The 18,473-nt window shown below is 45.5% G+C and overlaps 1 protein-coding gene across 1 annotated transcript in view; it reads right to left on the bottom strand.

Annotated features, from left to right (window-relative positions):
- nt5c2a (5'-nucleotidase, cytosolic IIa) overlaps positions 1 to 18,473 on the bottom strand; it is a 99,279-nt gene that overhangs the window by 67,989 nt on the left and 12,817 nt on the right. The window contains exon 2 of the mRNA XM_078564982.1: positions 468 to 574. Within this exon, the coding sequence (XP_078421108.1) occupies positions 468 to 559 (92 nt within the window). The 5' untranslated portion in view covers positions 560 to 574. The remainder of the gene's footprint in view (positions 1 to 467; positions 575 to 18,473) is intronic.

The raw sequence follows: 18,473 nt of genomic DNA, 5'->3' as shown, positions 1-18,473 counted from the left end.
TTGTGTGATCAATTGCTTTACTCCAGATCACAGTCTAGGTCCTAGCTATCTTTTTCTGCTTGTTTAGCAGAGAAAATAATCAGCAGCCAATGGATTCAGAGGATCTGTTCTTCTCACAGAATACTGACTGAGCTGAGATGAATGGTGCAAAGCGTTGCTAAATCCAGCCCTGAGCTTCCAACTGTCGTTGTGCTTACTGACCACTTGCCCCGTGGTCACCCATTCTTGGACCTAGCTGGCTGTATTGTTTAACTTCAGGCATATTAAATGATGCTTGGTCTGACTTGAAACCTTAGTTTGAAACTAAGTGGTCTCTATGAGCCAATTCCCCCATCACTAAATACTTGGATGGGCTTCCCTAATTTGGCCTCATGCCTCTATCAGTCACTTGCAGTTCCCCAACACAAACCCAATGCCTAGACACTCAAGTAGGCCTCTCTCAGGTATAACAATCCACTGCTACATACCGGTGGTAGGCCTCACGTCGGTATTTCTTCATGGTACTGCCATCCATGGTCCCAGAGAGGTCAGCATTGAGTTTCTCACTCCACGAACACATGTTTGCTTCAGTAATCTGAGGGGCAAAGGAAAGGGAAAGGGTAAGAGAAAACGTCATTCCACAGCAGAAGCACTGTCGGAAATTACTGGTCAAACAACTTGAAGGGATACAATTGGTAGTTCAGGCTGACATTGAATAAAGTAATCCTTCTGCAATATTTATAAAGATTAATCCAGTAAGAAAGGTCATTAGACAAGCTCAGAACAAAACATCCAACTCCACTTTATTATTAAGAGCGAGAATAGTATTTCACCTTTTCTAAGGATAATTTTCCAGGTATCAGGAACATTGACTAATGTGGTGTTGTGACAATATTAGTTTTTTTTTTATTCTTTCAGGGAATTTGCGCCTTGCTGGCAAGGCCATCATTTATTGCCCATCCCCTATTGCCCTTGAGAAAGTGGTGCCAGCTTGAACCGCTGCAGTCCACGTGGTGTAGGTACACCCACTGTGCTGTTAGGGAGAAAGTTCTAGGATTTTGACCCAGCGACAGTGAAGGAACGGTGATATATTTCCAAGTCAAGATGGTGAGTGGCTTGGAGAAGATCTTGCATGTGGTGGAGGGAGTGAATGTTTGTGGATGAGGTGCCATCAAGTGGGCTTTGTCCTGGAAGGTGTCAAGCTTCTCGAGCGTTGTTGCAGCTGCACTCATCCAGGCAAGTGGGGAGTATCGCATCACACTCCTGACTTGTGCCTTGTCGATGGTGGACAGGCTTTGAGGAGTCAGGAGGTGAGTTACTTGCTGCAAAATTCCCAGCCTTTGACCTACTCTTGTAGTCACAGTATTTATATGGCTAGTCCAGTTCAGTTTCTGGTCAATGGAAACCCCCCCCAGGATGTTGATAGTGGAGGGTTCAGCAATGATAATGCCATTGAATGTTGAGGGGAGAAGGTTGGATTCTCTCTTGTTAGAGACGATCATTGCCTGGCACTTATGTCGTGTGAATGTTACTTGCCACTTATCATCCAAACCTGAATGTCATCCAGGTCTTGCTGCATACAGACACCACAGACTGCTTCACTATCTGAGGAGTTTCGAATGGTGCTGATCATTGTGCAATCATCATTGACATCCCCACTTCTGACCTTGTGATGAAGGGAAGATCATTGCTGAAGGTTGTTGGGCCTGGGACACTATTGATAGGAAAACCTGCACTGATGTTCTGGGGCTGAGATGATTACTTAAATGGAGAACGGCTGCATAATTCTGAGGTGCAGAGAGATCTAGGTGCTCTAGTACATGAGTCACAAAAAGTTAGTATGCAGGTGCAGCAGGTAATTAAAGAAGGAGAATGGAATGCTATCCTTTATTACGAGAAGGGTTGAACATAAAAGGATGTTATGCTTCAGTTATACAGTGCTTTGGTGAGACCACACCTCAAATACTGTGTGCAGTTTTGGGATGTAAATATATTAGAGGCGGTTCAGAGGGGGTTTACTAGATTGATAAGTGGAATGAGCGGGTTGCCTTATGAGGAAAGGTTGGATAGACTGGGCTCGTTTCCACTAGAGTTTGGAAGAGTGAGGGGTGATTTGATTGAAGTATACAAGATCCTGAATGGCCTTGACAAGATGGATGCCGAAAGGCTGTTTTCTCTTGTGGGTGAGTCCAGAACTAGAGGGCACTGTTTTAAAATTAGGGGTCGCCCTTTAGGACAGAGATGAGGAGAATTTTTTTTCTCTCAGAAGGTTGTGCGACTTTGGAATTCTCTGTCTCAGAAGGTGGTGGAGGCGGAGTCATTGAATATTTTTAAGGCAGAGGTAGATAGGTTCCCTTGCCTAATGAAAATCTAAGGTTATCGGGGTTAGCTGCGAATGTGGAAATCAAAAGAAAAGATGATCAGCCATGATCTTATTGAATGGAGGAGCAGGCTCGAGGGGCCAAATGGTCTACTCCTGTTCCTATTTCTTATGTTCTTATGCTCTTATGACTTCCAACAACCACAGCCGTCTTCCTTTGTGCTAGGTATGATTCCAACCAGTGGTGTGCGTTCCCCTAATTCCCAGTGACTCATTTTGTTAGGGCTCCTTGATGCCACACTCAGTCAAATGCTGCCTTGATGACAAGGGCAGTCACTCTCACCTCACGTCTGGAGTTCAGCCCTTTTGTCCATGTTTGGACCAAAGCTGTAATGGGGTCAAGAACTAAGAAGTAGATCTGGCAGAACGCAAACTGAGCGTCAGTAAGCAGATTATTGTTGAGTAAGTGCCGCTTGATAGCACTGTCGACAACACTTTCCATCACTTTGCTGATGCCCGAATGTAGACTGATGGGACGGTAATTGGCCAGGTTGTTCTGCTTTTTGTGGGCAATACATACCTGGGCAATTATCCACATTGCTGGGTGGCTGCCAGTGTTGTAGCTGTACTGGAACAGCTTGGCTAAGTGCAGGCTATTTCTGGAGCATTAGTCTTCAGTACTATTGCTGGAGGTTTCCAGGGCCCATAGCCTTTACAGTATCCAGTGCCTTCAGACGTTTCTTGATGTCATATGGGGTGAATCAAATTGGCTGAAGACTGGCACCTGTGATGCTGGGGACCTCCGGAGGAGCCCGAGATAGATCATCTGCTTGGCACTTCTGGCTGAAGGTGGTTGCAAATGCTTCAGCCTTATCTTTTGCACTCGTGCTGGGCTCCCCTATCATTGAGGATGGAGACATTTGTGGACCCTCCTCCTCCTGTAATTTAATTGTCCACCACATTCACAATTGGATGTGGCAGGACTGCAGAGCTTGGATCTGCTCTGTTGGTTGTGGTGTCGCTTAGCTCTGTCTTTCACTTGCTGTTTTTGCTGTTTGGCACGCAAGTAGTCCTGTGTTGTAGCTGCTCCAGGCATGCCCTCCTATACTCCTCACTGAATTCTTATGGGCAGGGGTTTCCCATATCTGATGTGCATTTACAAAGTCAGAAAGCATTTGGAGAACCTGCCTCAATCACCAATGCCGTTAATTTAATGGAGGGCAGTTCTAATCACCAAGGGCCGGAGTACAGTACTTAAAATAGCCAACTGTCACCAACTGTAGCTGCAGGCCTGAAGGAGAAAATCTGCAGCTTTTCAGAAGCACTGGGTCTAAATAGGTGAGGCTCTCCAAGCAGATAACTTGCTTGCTGATCTGTTTCAAATTATAAGATAATTCCAGTGTCTCACTTTTCTGCCTGTGACTCCAAAAATTATAGCTGCTCAATGGGATGAGGCCAAGCCCGAGTACAGTTCCAAGATGTGACTGCTGTGCTATTCCAGAGGTCACAGGTTTGCTCAATCCCAGGCAGAGCAACAGTTAGAGGCAACAATTTTATTCAATTACAGCCTTCTGGGCAGTATTTCATTATCAGGCATCATCATTGCACACGAACAGAGGAGGTGCAGACCTCCATTCAATCGCTATTAAAGTGGTATGCAAAGCACAATGAAGGACCAGACACAAAAGTTCCCATTGCCAGGGGTCAACACAAGGGTACTTCATTCTCAGTCAATTGTTTCTGGCTGTAGTAGAGGATGAAAGGATTTCATAAAGGCCGGACAAGCATGATTGTAGGTTGCAATGTAACCTCACCAACAAGGATTGAATGAGGAAAATGCCCATTTGATCCAATGCACAATTAGGTGCCTAAACTGACACCAGGGACCCAATGCACTTGAGTGCTCCTTTGGGTTGCATTAGAGTGCTTCAGTTGGAGTTTGGGGAGAGAGGAATTTTTAAGGGTTAATTTCTATCTGAAGTCTAATCTTTGTTTAATTTAGCAACTAACTAAAAGTTTCTCTTTGGGCTCGGAGGAGGTGAGTTTTAGTCCAGGGATTATACAGGCTCTGCTTGTAGCTGCAGCTAGTAAATTAGTTAACTGGCTTAAATAGGTTTACAGAAGCTAGATTCAGACAGCGTAAAAGCAGGCCATCTACAGTATTGCTTTTGTCTGCACTGGAGTGCTGCTTTGGGCTGCATTAGAGCGCTTCAGTTGGAGCTTGGTGAGAGAGGGAGTTTAGTCGAGAGGGAAAGAGGTGGTCCTTTCATTTTCTACCTTTCCTAAGTAAGAAGAGTGGCAGCCTTGGTAAGTAGGACCTGATAAGTATTTCTTCTGTCCGCAATATCCTCTAAACTAGAGGAAGTAAAAGAAAAGGGAGTAAGTTAAAGTTAAGTCATGGCAGGGCAGCTCGGCCAAGTGGAATGCTCTTCATGTGCGATGTGGTAAGGCAGGGACAATTCCAGTGTCCAGGGTGACCATGTGTGCAGGAACGGTCTCCAGCTGCAACGACTTGAAATCCGTGTTTCGTAGCTGGAGCTGCACTTGGAATCACTGTGGAGCATCCACAAGGATGAAATCTTCGTGGATAGCATGTACAGTGAGTTGGTCACACCGCAGGTAAAGAGTGCACAAGCAGAAAGGGAATGGGTGACTGCCAGACAGAGTAAAAGCACTAGGCAGGTAGTGCAGGAGTCCCCTGGGTATCTCAGGGGAATGCAACAAGACCCAAGTCCGTGGGACCAAGTGGCGGGGGGAGGTTGGGGGGGTGGGGTGAAAGAGTGGGAGAGCAATGGTGAAAAGGGGCTTCTATCGTAAGTAGAATAGATAGACGTTTCTGCGGCCACAGCCGTGACACCAGGATGGTATGGTGCCTCCCTGGTGCCAGGGTCAAGGATGTCACTGAGTGGCTGCAGGACGTTCTGAAGGGGGAGGGTGAACAGCCAGAGGTCATGGTCCATATTGGTACCAGCGACATTGGTAAAAAATAGGATGAGGTCCTGAAAGCAGAATATAGGGAGCTAGGAAATAAATTAAAAAGCTGGACCTCAAAGGTAGCAATCTCAGGATTACTCCCAGTGCCACGTGCTAGCAAGATCAGGAATAGGAGAATAGACTGGATGAATGCGTGGCTGCAGAGGTGGTGTAGGAGGGAGGGATTTAGATTCCTGAGGCATTAGGACCGATTCTACGGAAGATGGAACCTGTACAAGCTGGACAGGTTACACCCTAGCAGGACCGGAATCTCGCAGGGGTATTCGCTAGTATTGTGGGGGAGGGTTTTAAACTAGATTGGCAGGGGGACGGGAACCTGAGCGGAGAGACACAGGGCAGGGAAACAAAGATAGGAACGAAAACAGAAAAGTAGAAAGCAAAAGTGGAAGGCAGAGGAAACAAGGGCTAGCAGCAAATAGGGCCATAGTACAAAAAAAATGTGTAAAAATGTTAAAAAGGCGTCTAAAGGCAATATCTGAATGCACAGAGCACTCGCAATAAGGTAAACGAATTAGCACAAACAGATGTAAATGGATACAATATGATGGCGATTACAGAGACATTGCTGCAAGGTGACCAAGGCTGGGAACTGAATATCCAAGGGCACTCGATATTTAGGATGGACTGGCAAAAATGAGAAGGAGGTGGGGAGGCATTGTTAGTTAAGGATGAAATCATTGCAATAGTGAAGGAGGATATTGGTTCTGAAAATCTAGATGTAGAATCAGTCTGGGTGGAGCTAAGAAGCAACAAGGGGCGGAAAATATTAGTGGGAGTTGTCTATAGGCTTCCAGACAGTAGTGATAAGGTAGGGGATGGCATTAAACAGGAAATTAGAGATGCATGTTGCAAGGGTGCGACAGTGATCATGGGTGACTTTAATTTACATATGGACTGGGCAAACCAAATTATCAATAATACTGTGGCTGATGAATTCCTGGAGTGTGTACGAGATGGGTTTTTAGACCAGTATGTCCAGGAACCGACTAGGGAACAAGCTATCCTGAATTGTTCTGCGGGGTCCTTTAGGGAACAGTGACCATGACATGGTAGAATTCTTCCTTAGGATGGAAAGTGAAGTAGTCCGATCTGATACTAGGGTCCTAAATCTTAAAGGAAACTATGAAGGTATGAAGCTAAGATAGATTAGGGAACTTCGTTAAAAGGCATGACAGTGGATAGGCAATGGCTAATATTTAAGGAACGAATGTATTCATTGCAACAGTTATACATTCCTTTCTGGTGCAAAAATGCAACAGGAAAAGTGGCCCAACCCCATGGTTAACAAAATAAATTAAGGATAGTATTAGATTCAAAGAGGAGTCACAAAGTTGCTAGAAAAAATAGCAAGCCTGAGGACTGGGAGCAGTTTAGAATTCAGCAAAGGAAACCAAGAGATTGATTAAGATGGAAAAATAGAGTATTAGAGTAAACTTACAAGGAACATAAAAGCAGACTGTAAAAAGAAAAAGATTAGTAAAGACAAACGTAGGTCCCTTACAGTCCAAAATGGGAGAATTTATAATAGAAAACAAAGAAATGGCAGAGCAATTAAACAACTACTTTAATTCTGTCTTCATGGAGGAAGACACAAATAACTTGCCAGAAATACTAGCGAACCAAAGGTCTAGTGAGAAGGAGGAACTGAAGGAAATTAGAATTACTAAGAAAACAGTGCTGGAGAAATTAATGGGACTGAAAGCCGATAAATTCCCAGGGCCCGGTAATCTACATCCCAGGGTACTAAAGGAGGTGGCCGTGGAAATAGTGGATGCGTTGGTTGTCATCTTCCAAAATTCTGTAGATTCACGATCAGTCCCAGCAGATTGGAGATTGGCAAATGTAACTCCACTATTTAAAAGGAGGGAGAAAACAGTAAATTACAGACCAGTTAGCCTAACCTCATTAGTAGGGAAAATGCTAGGCTCTATTATAAAGGATGTGATAACAGGACACATAGAAAACATCAATGGGATTAGACAAAGTCAAAATGGATTTATGAAAGGGAAATCATGTTTGACAAACCTGCTGGAGTTTTTTTGAGGACTTAACTAGCAGAATAGATAAGGGAGAACCAGTGGATGTGGGCAGGATTTTTACCTCATCGGTCGGGAGGGCCCAGGAACGGCCGCGAAACTGACCGCCGCCCACAATCAGGCCCCAACCGCGATTTCACACTGGCTGGCCAATTTTAACGGCCAGCCAGCGTGAAACGCACACTGAAAGGCTCAGCACTGCCGGGGTGAGGGCGGGAGATGCGCGAGCGCTGAAGTGTGTGCATGCACGGGAGTACGCTCAGTGAAAGCTCCCTGAAGGCACAGAGTTGTCTCAGGGAGCTGAAGATTTTTAACATTGCAAATAAAGAATTGGAATATAAGGAAAACATGTCCCCTCATGTGACTCTGCCACATGAGCAGGGGTATGTTAAAGATGAGTTTTAAAAAGTTTTTTTTTTTAATTCACTGGTTGAAACCTCATCCCACCTGTGGATGAGGATTCGCAAAAAATGCAAAGGCCACTTGGCCTATACGCCCGCCTGCCAACCATAAGGTTGGATGTGCAGGGAAAAATTCAATTTAATTAATTAATGGGCTTAACAGCCCTCTTAATGTCGGCAGGCGTGCTGCCAACTCCTGCGTGCGCGATGACGTCAGGGCCTGCCAAGCCAAGCACACAGCCAGACAGGGCAAGTCAAGCTCCACACACAGCTGGGAACAGAGTGTTGCAGCATTCCTAATCACTTGAAGTGTTTTTATTGCACAATCAATTTCTCAGTTCAAGTCCAGAGGTGCCAACACCCAAAACTCATGCCTCACAGCTCTGACCATTTGCCAGTTAGTCCCTCACCCTCTTCACAGGTACAGGAAGACCTGAAACCAGCAGAACAAGAATGTCCCAGCTGACCATAGCTGCTCACCAATTACAAATGGTGATTAACAGGCATATTTCAGAAACATCAAGGAGTTTTGCATTCTGTGATGTTCATTGTCTGGAAAGAGGAAGAAAGTACAAATTTATACAGAGCCTCATCACAGCAGAAAGACCACCCGAAACATTCATATGAATTGCTCTGAAGTCCACAGAAATAGATAATCTTGACCGTGAAGCTGCACACAGCAATACTCTACTGATCAATGACCAGATAATTGTAGCTTGGTGCTGGTGATTCAGGGAATTAATGTATATTGGCCAAGGCACCAAGAGAACTCCCTGTTTAAATAATGGCCTGTATCTGCAATATCCGCCAGAACAAGCTGTAAAAACTGTATTTCTTCAGTACTTGGCTGCAATGTAGACAGATCAAGTCCTGGGGCAAGCTTGAATGGAACAACCATCTGGCTCAGCTGACTGCTACCGACTCACACACTGCAGTTCGATATCTAATTTAACTTCAGTCAGTGCCAGCATTAAACATCTCTGATTTCTGGCAAGACACCAGAGAAGCTCCCTATTCACCTTCTGATTATGCCACTTGATCTTGAACATTTACCGGAACAGGTCATCAGGGTTCAGCATCTTATCTGAAAAAGCAGCAGCCTCCTCAGGGATGCCCTACCTTATCTGCTAAAGTCCTATATCTGGGCTTGAATTCAACATTCAGATTCCAGAGTGAGAGGCCAAACCATCATTTGTATAATGAGGAGCAGCACCATACAATGAAAAGCTACACGTCATCCACACAGGAAGCAGTTTGCACAACATGATCCACAATCACAAACATCCAGAATGTATTTGCACATTTCCCAATGGTTCAAATATCAGCTTCTCATCAAACATGGGCTCAATGTACTCACTCATGTTACCAACTTCTATTAAACTGTCAACAGATCTTTCCCACCAAGATACATGGTTTCCAAATCACAACAGATCCTTCGCTCAAGGCACAATTGCAACAGGGAAAGTTCAATATCAAGTCTCTGATCTGCTGGGGTTAATTTCAGTTACAGCAAGCCGGGGAGCAGAATTTATTTATTCCCATCGCTAGATCTCGGCGCAAGCCATCATGGATGCAGGTAGATGACAGCAGGCATTTTCACCACTCAAAGGTTCACCTTACCGGAGTATTTCATCGCTGTGCCTTAAAGGAAGGTGACCATGGTCAGTGAATGTGCTAGGAGAGGCAGAAATAGGTGCGACAATCAAACCAATTTCTTTGTGATGCCCTAAATGGCCAAATAATCTGCCAACATTCACTTTTGAGATCACACAGGCTGGTACACTGATTGGCAGGATGTGACCAGAGATGCCCTGCAATTGCTTTAACTATTCACTGTATTTATTAAAGGCTTTGATGATGGAAAGGAAGTAACATATCCCAATTTGCTGACACAAAAATAGGCAGCATTGTAAGTAATGTAAACAGAAACAGAAAATTAGAGAGAGGACATAAATTAAGTGAATGGACAAAACTGCAGCAAATGAATTTCAATGTGATATCATTCACTTTGGACCTAAAAAGGATAAAACAGTGTATATCCCAAATGTTGAAAAGCTTAGTAACAATGGAGGTTCACAAAGACTTGGAGAACCAGGTACATGGAACATTAAAATATCATAAACAAGTACAGAAAATAATCAGAATAGCAAATAGAATGCTGGTCTTTATATTTAGAGGACTAGAATACAGGGAGATAGAAGTCTTTAATGATCCAAATACCGACTGGGATAGTAATGTAAAGAGCAGAGAGGGGCAAGAGTTCCTATATTATGTCAGAAGAATTTCCTACAGCAGTATGTGTCCAATCCAACGAGAAAGGAGGCATTGCTAGACGTGATTCTTGAGAATGAGGTGCAGCAAATGGATCAAGTGTCAGTAGGGGAACATTTAGGGGACAGTGATCATTGTTTCTCAGGGTTTACATTGGCTATGGAAAACGACAAGGAGCAATCCAGAATAAGAATAATTAACTGGGGGAAACAACTTCAATGGGTAAGAATGGATCTGGACCAGATAAATTGCAATCAAAGATTAGCAGGTAAAACTTTAAATGAACAATGAGCTGTCTTTAAAGAAGCGATAGCTCAATACAGTCAAAATATATTCCCAAGAAGGGGAAAGGTAGGGCAAACAAATCCAGAGCTCCTTCGATGATGAAAGAGGTAGTGATTAAAATGATGAAGAAGTGTGTTTATGACAGATGTCAGGTGGATAATACAACTGAGAACTAGTCCAAACAAAGGAAGTTCAGAGAAGAATTGAAAAAACAAATAAGAGAAGCAAAGAGAGAGTCTAAGAGACTGACAGCTAACATAAAAGGGAATCCAAAAGTTGTCCATATACATATAAATAGTAAAAGGGTGATGACAGGAGGAGGAGGAGGAGGAAGAGTGGGGCTGGTTAGGGACCAAAAAGGAGGTTTACACATGAAGACAGGGGGCATGGCTAACGTATAAACTTTGTAAGTTAGCACTCATGAAATAAAAGGGACAGTCGCAACATGGATATGAAATTGGATGAGTGACAGGAAACAAAGAGCAGTGGTGAACTGTTGTTTTTCAGACTGGAGGAAGGTTTAGAGTGGAGTTCCACAGGGGTCAGTGCTGGGACCCTTGCTCTTTCTGATATACGTTCATGACCTAGACATTGGTGCACAGGGCACAATTTCAAAATGTGTGGATGATATGAAACTTGGAAATATTGTGAACCATGAGGAAGACAGTGTAGAACTTCAAAAAGACATACACAGGTTAGTGGAATGGGCAGACAAGTGGCAGATGACGTTTAAAGCAAAGAAACATGAAGTGATTCATTTTGAGAGACAATATAAAGTAATGAGTACAATTCTAATAGGGGTGGAGGAACAGAGCAACCTGGATGTATACGTACATAAATTATTGAAGGTGGCAGGACAGGTTGAGAGAGCAGTTAATAAATCATACTGCATCCTAGGCTTTATCAATTGGGGCAAAGAGTACAAAAGCAAGGAAATTATGTTAAACCTTTATAAAACAATGGTTTTGCCTCATCTAGAGTATTGCATCCAGCTCTGGGCACCACAATTTAGGAAGGATGTGAAGGCATTAGAGAGGGTATAGAAAAGATTCACAAGAATTGTTCCAGGATGAGGAACTTCAGTATTGCAGATAGATTGGAGAAGTTGAGACCGTTCACCTTGAAGAAGAGAAGGTTGAGAGGAGATTTGATAGAGATATTCAAAAACATGACGGGTATCAACAGGATAGATAGTGAGAGACAGTTCCCATCGGTGGAAGAACCGATAACCAAAGGGAACAGATTTAAGGTAATTGGTAAAAGAAGCAATAGCAACACGAGGCAAAACTTATTCACACAGCAAATGGTTAGGGTCCTGGAATACACAGCCTGCGGCTGAGTCACGTTCAATCGTGGCTTTCAAGAGGGAACTGGATCATTAACTGAAAAGGAAAAGTTAGCAGGGCACAGGGAGAAGCCAGGGGAGTGATACTAGGTGAAATGCTCCTTCAGAGGGCCAGCACAGGCACGACAGGCCAAATAGCCTCCATCTGTGCTGAGAGTAGTGATGGCATACCGGTAATGTCACTGGACTAGTAATCGAGAGGCCTAGGCTAATGCTCTGGGGACACGGGTTCGAATCCCACCATGGCAGATGATGGAATCTAAATTCAATTAATAAATCTGGAATTAAAAAGCTAGTCTTGGTAATAGTGGCCATGAAAATATTGCCAATTGTCATAAAAACCCATCTGGTTCATTAACTTCCTTTAGGGAAGCAAATCTGCTGTCCTTATCTGGTCTGGCCTTTTTGTGACTCCAGTCCCACAGCAAGGCGGTTGGAAATGGCCTAGCAAGCCACTCATTGTCTCAAACCGCTTTGAAGTCAATAAAAAGGAATGAAATCGAATGAACCACCCGGCATCAACCTAGGCACCGGAAATGACAATGGCAAACTCAGCCTTGTCAACCCTGCAAAGTTCTCCTTACTAACATCTGGGGGGCTTGTGTCAAAATTGGGAGAGCTGTTCCACAGGCTAGGCAAGCAACAGCCTGACATAATCATGGAATCATACAATGTCCCAGACACCACCATCGCCATCCCTGGGTGTGTCCTGTGCCACGGGCAGGACACACCCAGCAAAGGTGGCGGCAAAGTGGTATGCAGCCGGAAGGGAGTTGCCCTGGGAGTCCACAACATCATCTCAGGACCCCATGAAGTCTCATGGCACCAGGTCAAACATGGGCAAGGAAACCTCCTGCCGATTGCCACGTACCATCCCCCCTCAGCTGATGAATCAGTGCTCCTCCATGTTGAACACCACTTGGAGGAAACACTGAGGGTGGCAAGGGTGCAGAATGTACACTGAGTGGGGGACTTCAATGTCCATCACCAAGAGTGGCTCGGTAGCACCACTACAGATCAAGTTGGCCGAGTCCTAAAGGACATAGCAGATAGGCTTGGTCTGTGGCAGGTGGTGAGGGAACCAACAAGAGGGAAAAACATCCTCACCAAACTGCCTGCTGCAGATGCATCTGTCCACAACAATATTGGTAATAGTGACCACTATACAGTTCCTGTACAGGCAAAGTCCCATCTTCACATTGAGGATACCCTCCATCATGTTGTGTGGCACTACCACCGTGCTAAATGGGATATATTTTGAACAGACCTAGCAACTGGGCAACCATGTAGCACTGTGGGCCATCAGCAGCAGCAGCATTGTACTCAACCACAATCTGTAACCTCATGGCCCAGCATATCCCCCACTCTACCATTGCCACCAAGCCAAGGGATCAACTCAGGTTCAATGAAAAGTGCAGGAGGGCATGCCAGGAGCAGCACCAGGCATACCTAAAAACGAGGTGTCAACCTGGTGAAGCTACAACACAGGACTACTGTCAAACGGCATGAGCAGCAAGTGATGGACAGAGCTAAGCAATTACACAACCAATGGATCAGATCTAAGCTCTACAGTCCTGCCACATCCAGTCGTGAATCATGGTGCATGATTAAACAACTCACTGGAGGAGGCAGCTCCACAAATATCCCCATCCTCAATGATGGGGGAGCCCAGCACATCAGTGCAAAGGATAAGGCTGAAGCATTCGCAACAATCTTTAGTCAGAAATGCCGAGTGGATGAACCATTTCGGCCTCCTCCCTAGGTCCACAGCATCACAGTTGCTAGTCTTCAGCCAATTCGATTCACTCCATGCGATATCAAGAAACGGCTGAAGGCACTGGATACCGCAAAGGCTATGGGCCCTGACAATATTCCAGTACTGAAGAATTGTGCTCCAGAACTTGCCAATCCCCTACCCAAGCTGTTCCAATACAGCTACAACACTGAGATCTACCCGGCAATGTGGAAAATTGTCCAGGTACGTCCTGTACACAAAAAGCAGGACAAATCCAATCCAGCCAATTACTGGCCCATCAGTCTACTCTCAATCATCAGTAAAGTAATGGAAGAGGTCATCAACAGTTCTATCAAGCATCACTTGCTTAGCAATAACCTGCTCACTGATGCTCAGTTTGGATTCTGCCAGTATCACTCAGCTCCTGACCTCATTAAAGCCTTGGTTCAAACATGAGCTGAACTCCAGAGGTGAGGCAAGAGTGACTGCCCTTGATATCAAGGCAGCATTTGACCAAGTATGGCATCAAGGAGCCCCAGCAAAACTTGAGTCAATGGGAATCAGGGGAAAAACTCCACTGGTTGGAGTCATACCTAGCACAAAGGAAGATGGTTGTGGTTGTTGCAGGTCAATCATCTCAGTTCCAGGACATCACTACAGGTGTTCCTCAGGGTAGTGTCCTAGGCCCAACCATCTTCAGCTGCTTCATCAATGACTGACCTTTCATTACGAGGTCAGGAGTGGGTATGTTCACTGATAATTGCACATGTTCAGCACCATTCGCGACCCCTCAGAAATTGTAGCAGTCCATGTCCAAATGCAACAAGATCTGGACAATATCCAGGCTTGGGCTGACAAGTGGCAAGTTAACATTCACGCACACAAGTGCTAGACAATGACCATCTCCAACAAGAGAATATCTAACCATCGCCCCTTGACATTCAATGGCATTACCATTGTTGAATCCCCCACCATCAACATCCTGGGAGTTACCATTGATCAGAAACTGAACTGGACTAGCCATATAAATGCTGTGGCTACAAGAGCAGGTCAGAGGCTATAACGCCATTCTTTCACTGTCGCTGGGTTCAAACCCTTTCACCACTACCATCTAGAAGGACAAGGGCAGCAGATAGTTGGGAACACCACCACCTAGAAGCTCCCCTCCAAATCACTCACCATCCTGACTTGGAAGTATATCGCCGTTCCTTCACTGTCGCTGGGTCAAAATCCCAGAACTCCCTCCCTAACAGCACTGTGGGTGTACCTACACCTCATGGACTGCAGCGGTTCAAGGCAGCAGCTCACCACAACCTTCTCAAGGGCAAGTAGGGATTGGAAATAAAATTGCTAGTCTAGCCAGTGATGCTAGCATCCTATGACAAAATTTTAAAAAATTCTATGATTCTAAGTCAACTCTCCAAGGCCATGGTTCGACTACTTATGGGGTACTGGAGACAGTTCTGGACACCACACTTGAGGAAGGCCTTGGAAAGAGTGTAGCATAGATTCACCAGAATGATACCTGCGCTCCCAAGGGTTAAATTAGAGATTACATAAACTAGGGTTGTGTTTCCTGGAATTTTGAAGTGACTTGCTCAAAATTTTCAAGATATTAATGAAAACAGATGGGGTAGATACAGAAAAACTATTTCCCCTGATTGGGGAGTCTAGGACTAGGAGGCATTAGACTAAAAATTAGAGAAGTGAAATGAGGAAACAATTCAATACTCGAAGATTGGCAAAAGTTTGGAAACTCTCTTCTAAAAATGGCAGTTGAAGCTAAATTAATGATTAATTTTAATCTATGATTCAACGATGTGTTAACCAGAGAGATATTGGGAAAAGGCAGGCAGGTCAGCCTTAATCTCACTGATCAGGCTCAAGAGGCTAAACAGCCTCCTTTTGTTCCTATGCTCCTATACAGGAATAACAGCCACTTAAGGGGGGGACTGGCATCTGGCTGGTACCTGTGGAATCATATTCCAGCGAAGGTCAGCAGATTTAGGATGGGGGAGGGGGTAAAGAATTTCACCAGCTGGAATCTGCAAACAGGAGCCGAGTGGACCCAAATATCAAATCATTGACAAACAGCCGGTGGTGGACAGCTGTTAAATAGCAAAGGACAGAGGCCATGATAAAATAAACCAGGGAATGTATTTCCACTGGTAACTGAGTAGGCAACTTGAGGGCATCAATCTCATCAACGAGAGAACAAACAGAGAGGTCAGGAAAACAAGTTATTTATTCATTTTTACATAGTGAGTTGTCAGGACATGGAATATCTACATGGGGGAAAGCGGGGGAGGGGGCTGGAAGTAGAATCCATTACAGCAGCTACAGGTTTGTCTCTAGAAAAAAAGAGAAGGCCAAGGGATGTTCTCATAGATGTCTTCAAAGTTATGAAAGAGTTTGACAGGGTTTCTGTAAAGAAGATAGTTCCATTTGTTGGAGAAAATGAAAATTAGGGGCCATAAACAATCATTCATAAATTAAACGAAGAATTCAGGGAAAACTCCTTTACCCAGAGAGTGATGAGAATGTGGAACTTGCTACAAAAAGGAGTAGCTGAGGTGAATGACGCAGATGCATTAAAGGGGAAGTTAGATAAACACAGGGAGAAAGGAATAGAAGGAAATGCCTCTTCCAGCTCTGAAACCCTCAGATGTCAGCACTCCTCAAATTCTGGCCTCTTGCACATCTCCAAATTTAATCAGTCCACCACTGATGGCCATGTCTTCAGCTGCTGTGGACCGAAGCTCTGAAATTCCTTCCACCTCTCTCTGCTCCTTCAAGGTGCTTGTCAAAATCTACCACTTTGACTAAGATTTTGGTAATCTGGCCTAATATTCCCTGAAATGGTTTGGAATCTAATTTAGTTTGAGCTCTTATGATGCACCTTGGGATGTTTTATTAATTAGGGGTGCATTTCTAAATGCTAGTCGCTGCTGTTATGATCCAAAATAGGGTTGTAGGAGGCCAGTGTGGAGCACAAGCACTGGTACTAGGCCAGTTGGGCAGAATGTAATTTTTGATTTATTTGGAAAAAAAATAGAGGTCCTGGCAAAAAGGTGTAGACTAACTGGAAAGCTCCTTTAGGGAAAAAAAACACAGACATAAGGGAGCAAATAATCTCTTTCTGTGCCATAAAATTCTAAAATACCCAACGAAAATTGATCAAGTTGGGCCCTTATCACATTCCATGATATCTCTGATACCTGTGTCAAATGAAGCAATTAGCCTCCTCTCAAATTCACTGCTAAAGCATGGGGTTAGATGCAGACTAAAGTTCCCTCTACACTGTCCCCGTCAAACACTCCCTGAACAGGTACAGCACAGGATTAGATACAGAGTAATGCTCCCTCTACACTGTCCCATCAAACACTCCCAGGACGGGTGCAGCACGAGGTTAGATACAGAGTAAAGCTCCTTCTACACTGTCCCCATCAAATACTCCCAAGACAGGTACAACATGGGGTTAGATACAGAGGGCAGAATTTTCCGTTGTGAGGGGGGAGAGCAGGTGCGGGTGCGGACCCGATTGGTGTCCGCGATCAGGTGTGCGCCGCCATTTTACACGGGGGGTGGGGAGGGCAATTAAGGCCCGCCCAGCGTATTTGCCGACTCCCGTGGATAATGGGAGTGCGCGGGCAGTGGCGGGCATGTACAGACCACAGGGTCCAATGGCGACCCGGCAGTCTGTTTAAAAGAAGGCCTGGCAGCCTCCTGTAGGCTGGTGACAATGGCCAGTTCGAGGGCACACCTCAGGGGGGTCAGCTGAGCAAGCCAGGCTGCAGGGTCTGCCACAGGAGCAGGGCAGGCTGCAGGATAGGCCAGCAGTTGGGGGGGGCGCAATGCACTCCTCACTTTTCAGATGAATGCCTTGCTGCCCTCCTCAAGGAGGTGACAGCACGGCGGGAGGTGTTGGTCCCCCAGGATGGGAGGAGGAGATCCCCCCACATGACGACGTGCCTGAGAGGAGGTGGTGAGCTCCCGCGACGTGGTGCGGCACACCTGGATCCAGTGCTGTAAGCGTTTCAATAATTTGTTGCGCTCTGGAAGGGTGAGTACCATGTTGGCATTGGGCATTTAACCCAGCAGGTAGCCTTAGTCTTTGAGGCCCCCTCCCCCCACCCCAAGTCTTACTGTCGTGACTGCATTGAATCATGTAGGGCATTTTTTCTACACTGGGTGGGCAAACAGATAGTGCCCATGCTCAGATCAGCCTGAGGAGATGAGTTCTCCCCCGCACCATGTGTTGCTCTTAGTCGCACTTGACTAGTCTGGGGGCAACCTGCAGGAGATGCAGCTAGGCGCATACTCACAACTCCAGCACATGTCCTATTCACGGTGATGAGATGGTGGAAGGGGAGCCTCAAGGTGTCGTGGCTAAGAACCATCTGCTGCCCTCGACGCTGCACATTGTTGCGCATCCTTGCTATGGGAGCTAAGACCATGTGGTTCCTAAAATGATGTACACAGCACGTGTACAAGGTGGCCGTTGTGGGGGGTTGGTAGCAGACATGCTATCTTTGTGTGAATGATCAGCAGTAGCGGGAAGAGGAGGCACAGGAGGCCTGATATGGCCCACTGTGGTTGGGGTGCAGCATCCGCATGCAGAGTCCATGTGCAATTTGCCATAATGAATGTTCTCTCTTTCTCAGGAGAAGAATGCTCATAATGCCTCGGAGCTTGCGAAGACTGGAGGCGGCCAGGCACACCTCATGATGTTAAGCTGCTTCAAGTAGGGGGCCCTTGAGCTGGAGAGGCGCCATGCGCCCAGGTCAACTGGTGTCAGTGAGGCTGGGGTGGAATGGCCAGGTATTTGAGGCAAACAGTGACATCCGCTCTGTCCTCCCAACATCCATAGCACTGATGATTGTTAAATTTGTTACTGTTGCAACATTGCTCGGTCATAGAGTGAGAGAGTCAGAGGTATGGAGCACAGAAAAAGGCCCTTCGAGGGTGCGCGGGTCAAACACGTACCTAAGTATTCTAATCTCATTTTCCAGCGCTATGCCCATAGCCTTGTATGCCATGCATCGCAAGTGCACATCCAAATATTTAATACATGTTAGGAGGGTTTCTGCGTCTACCGCCCTTTCAG

This window comes from Cetorhinus maximus, chromosome 20 (genome assembly GCF_964194155.1).
Source record: "Cetorhinus maximus chromosome 20, sCetMax3.hap1.1, whole genome shotgun sequence".
Taxonomy (NCBI): Eukaryota; Metazoa; Chordata; class Chondrichthyes; order Lamniformes; family Cetorhinidae; genus Cetorhinus; species Cetorhinus maximus.
Note: the sequence above shows the minus strand (reverse complement) of the source record. Positions and strands in the feature narration are given on the sequence as shown.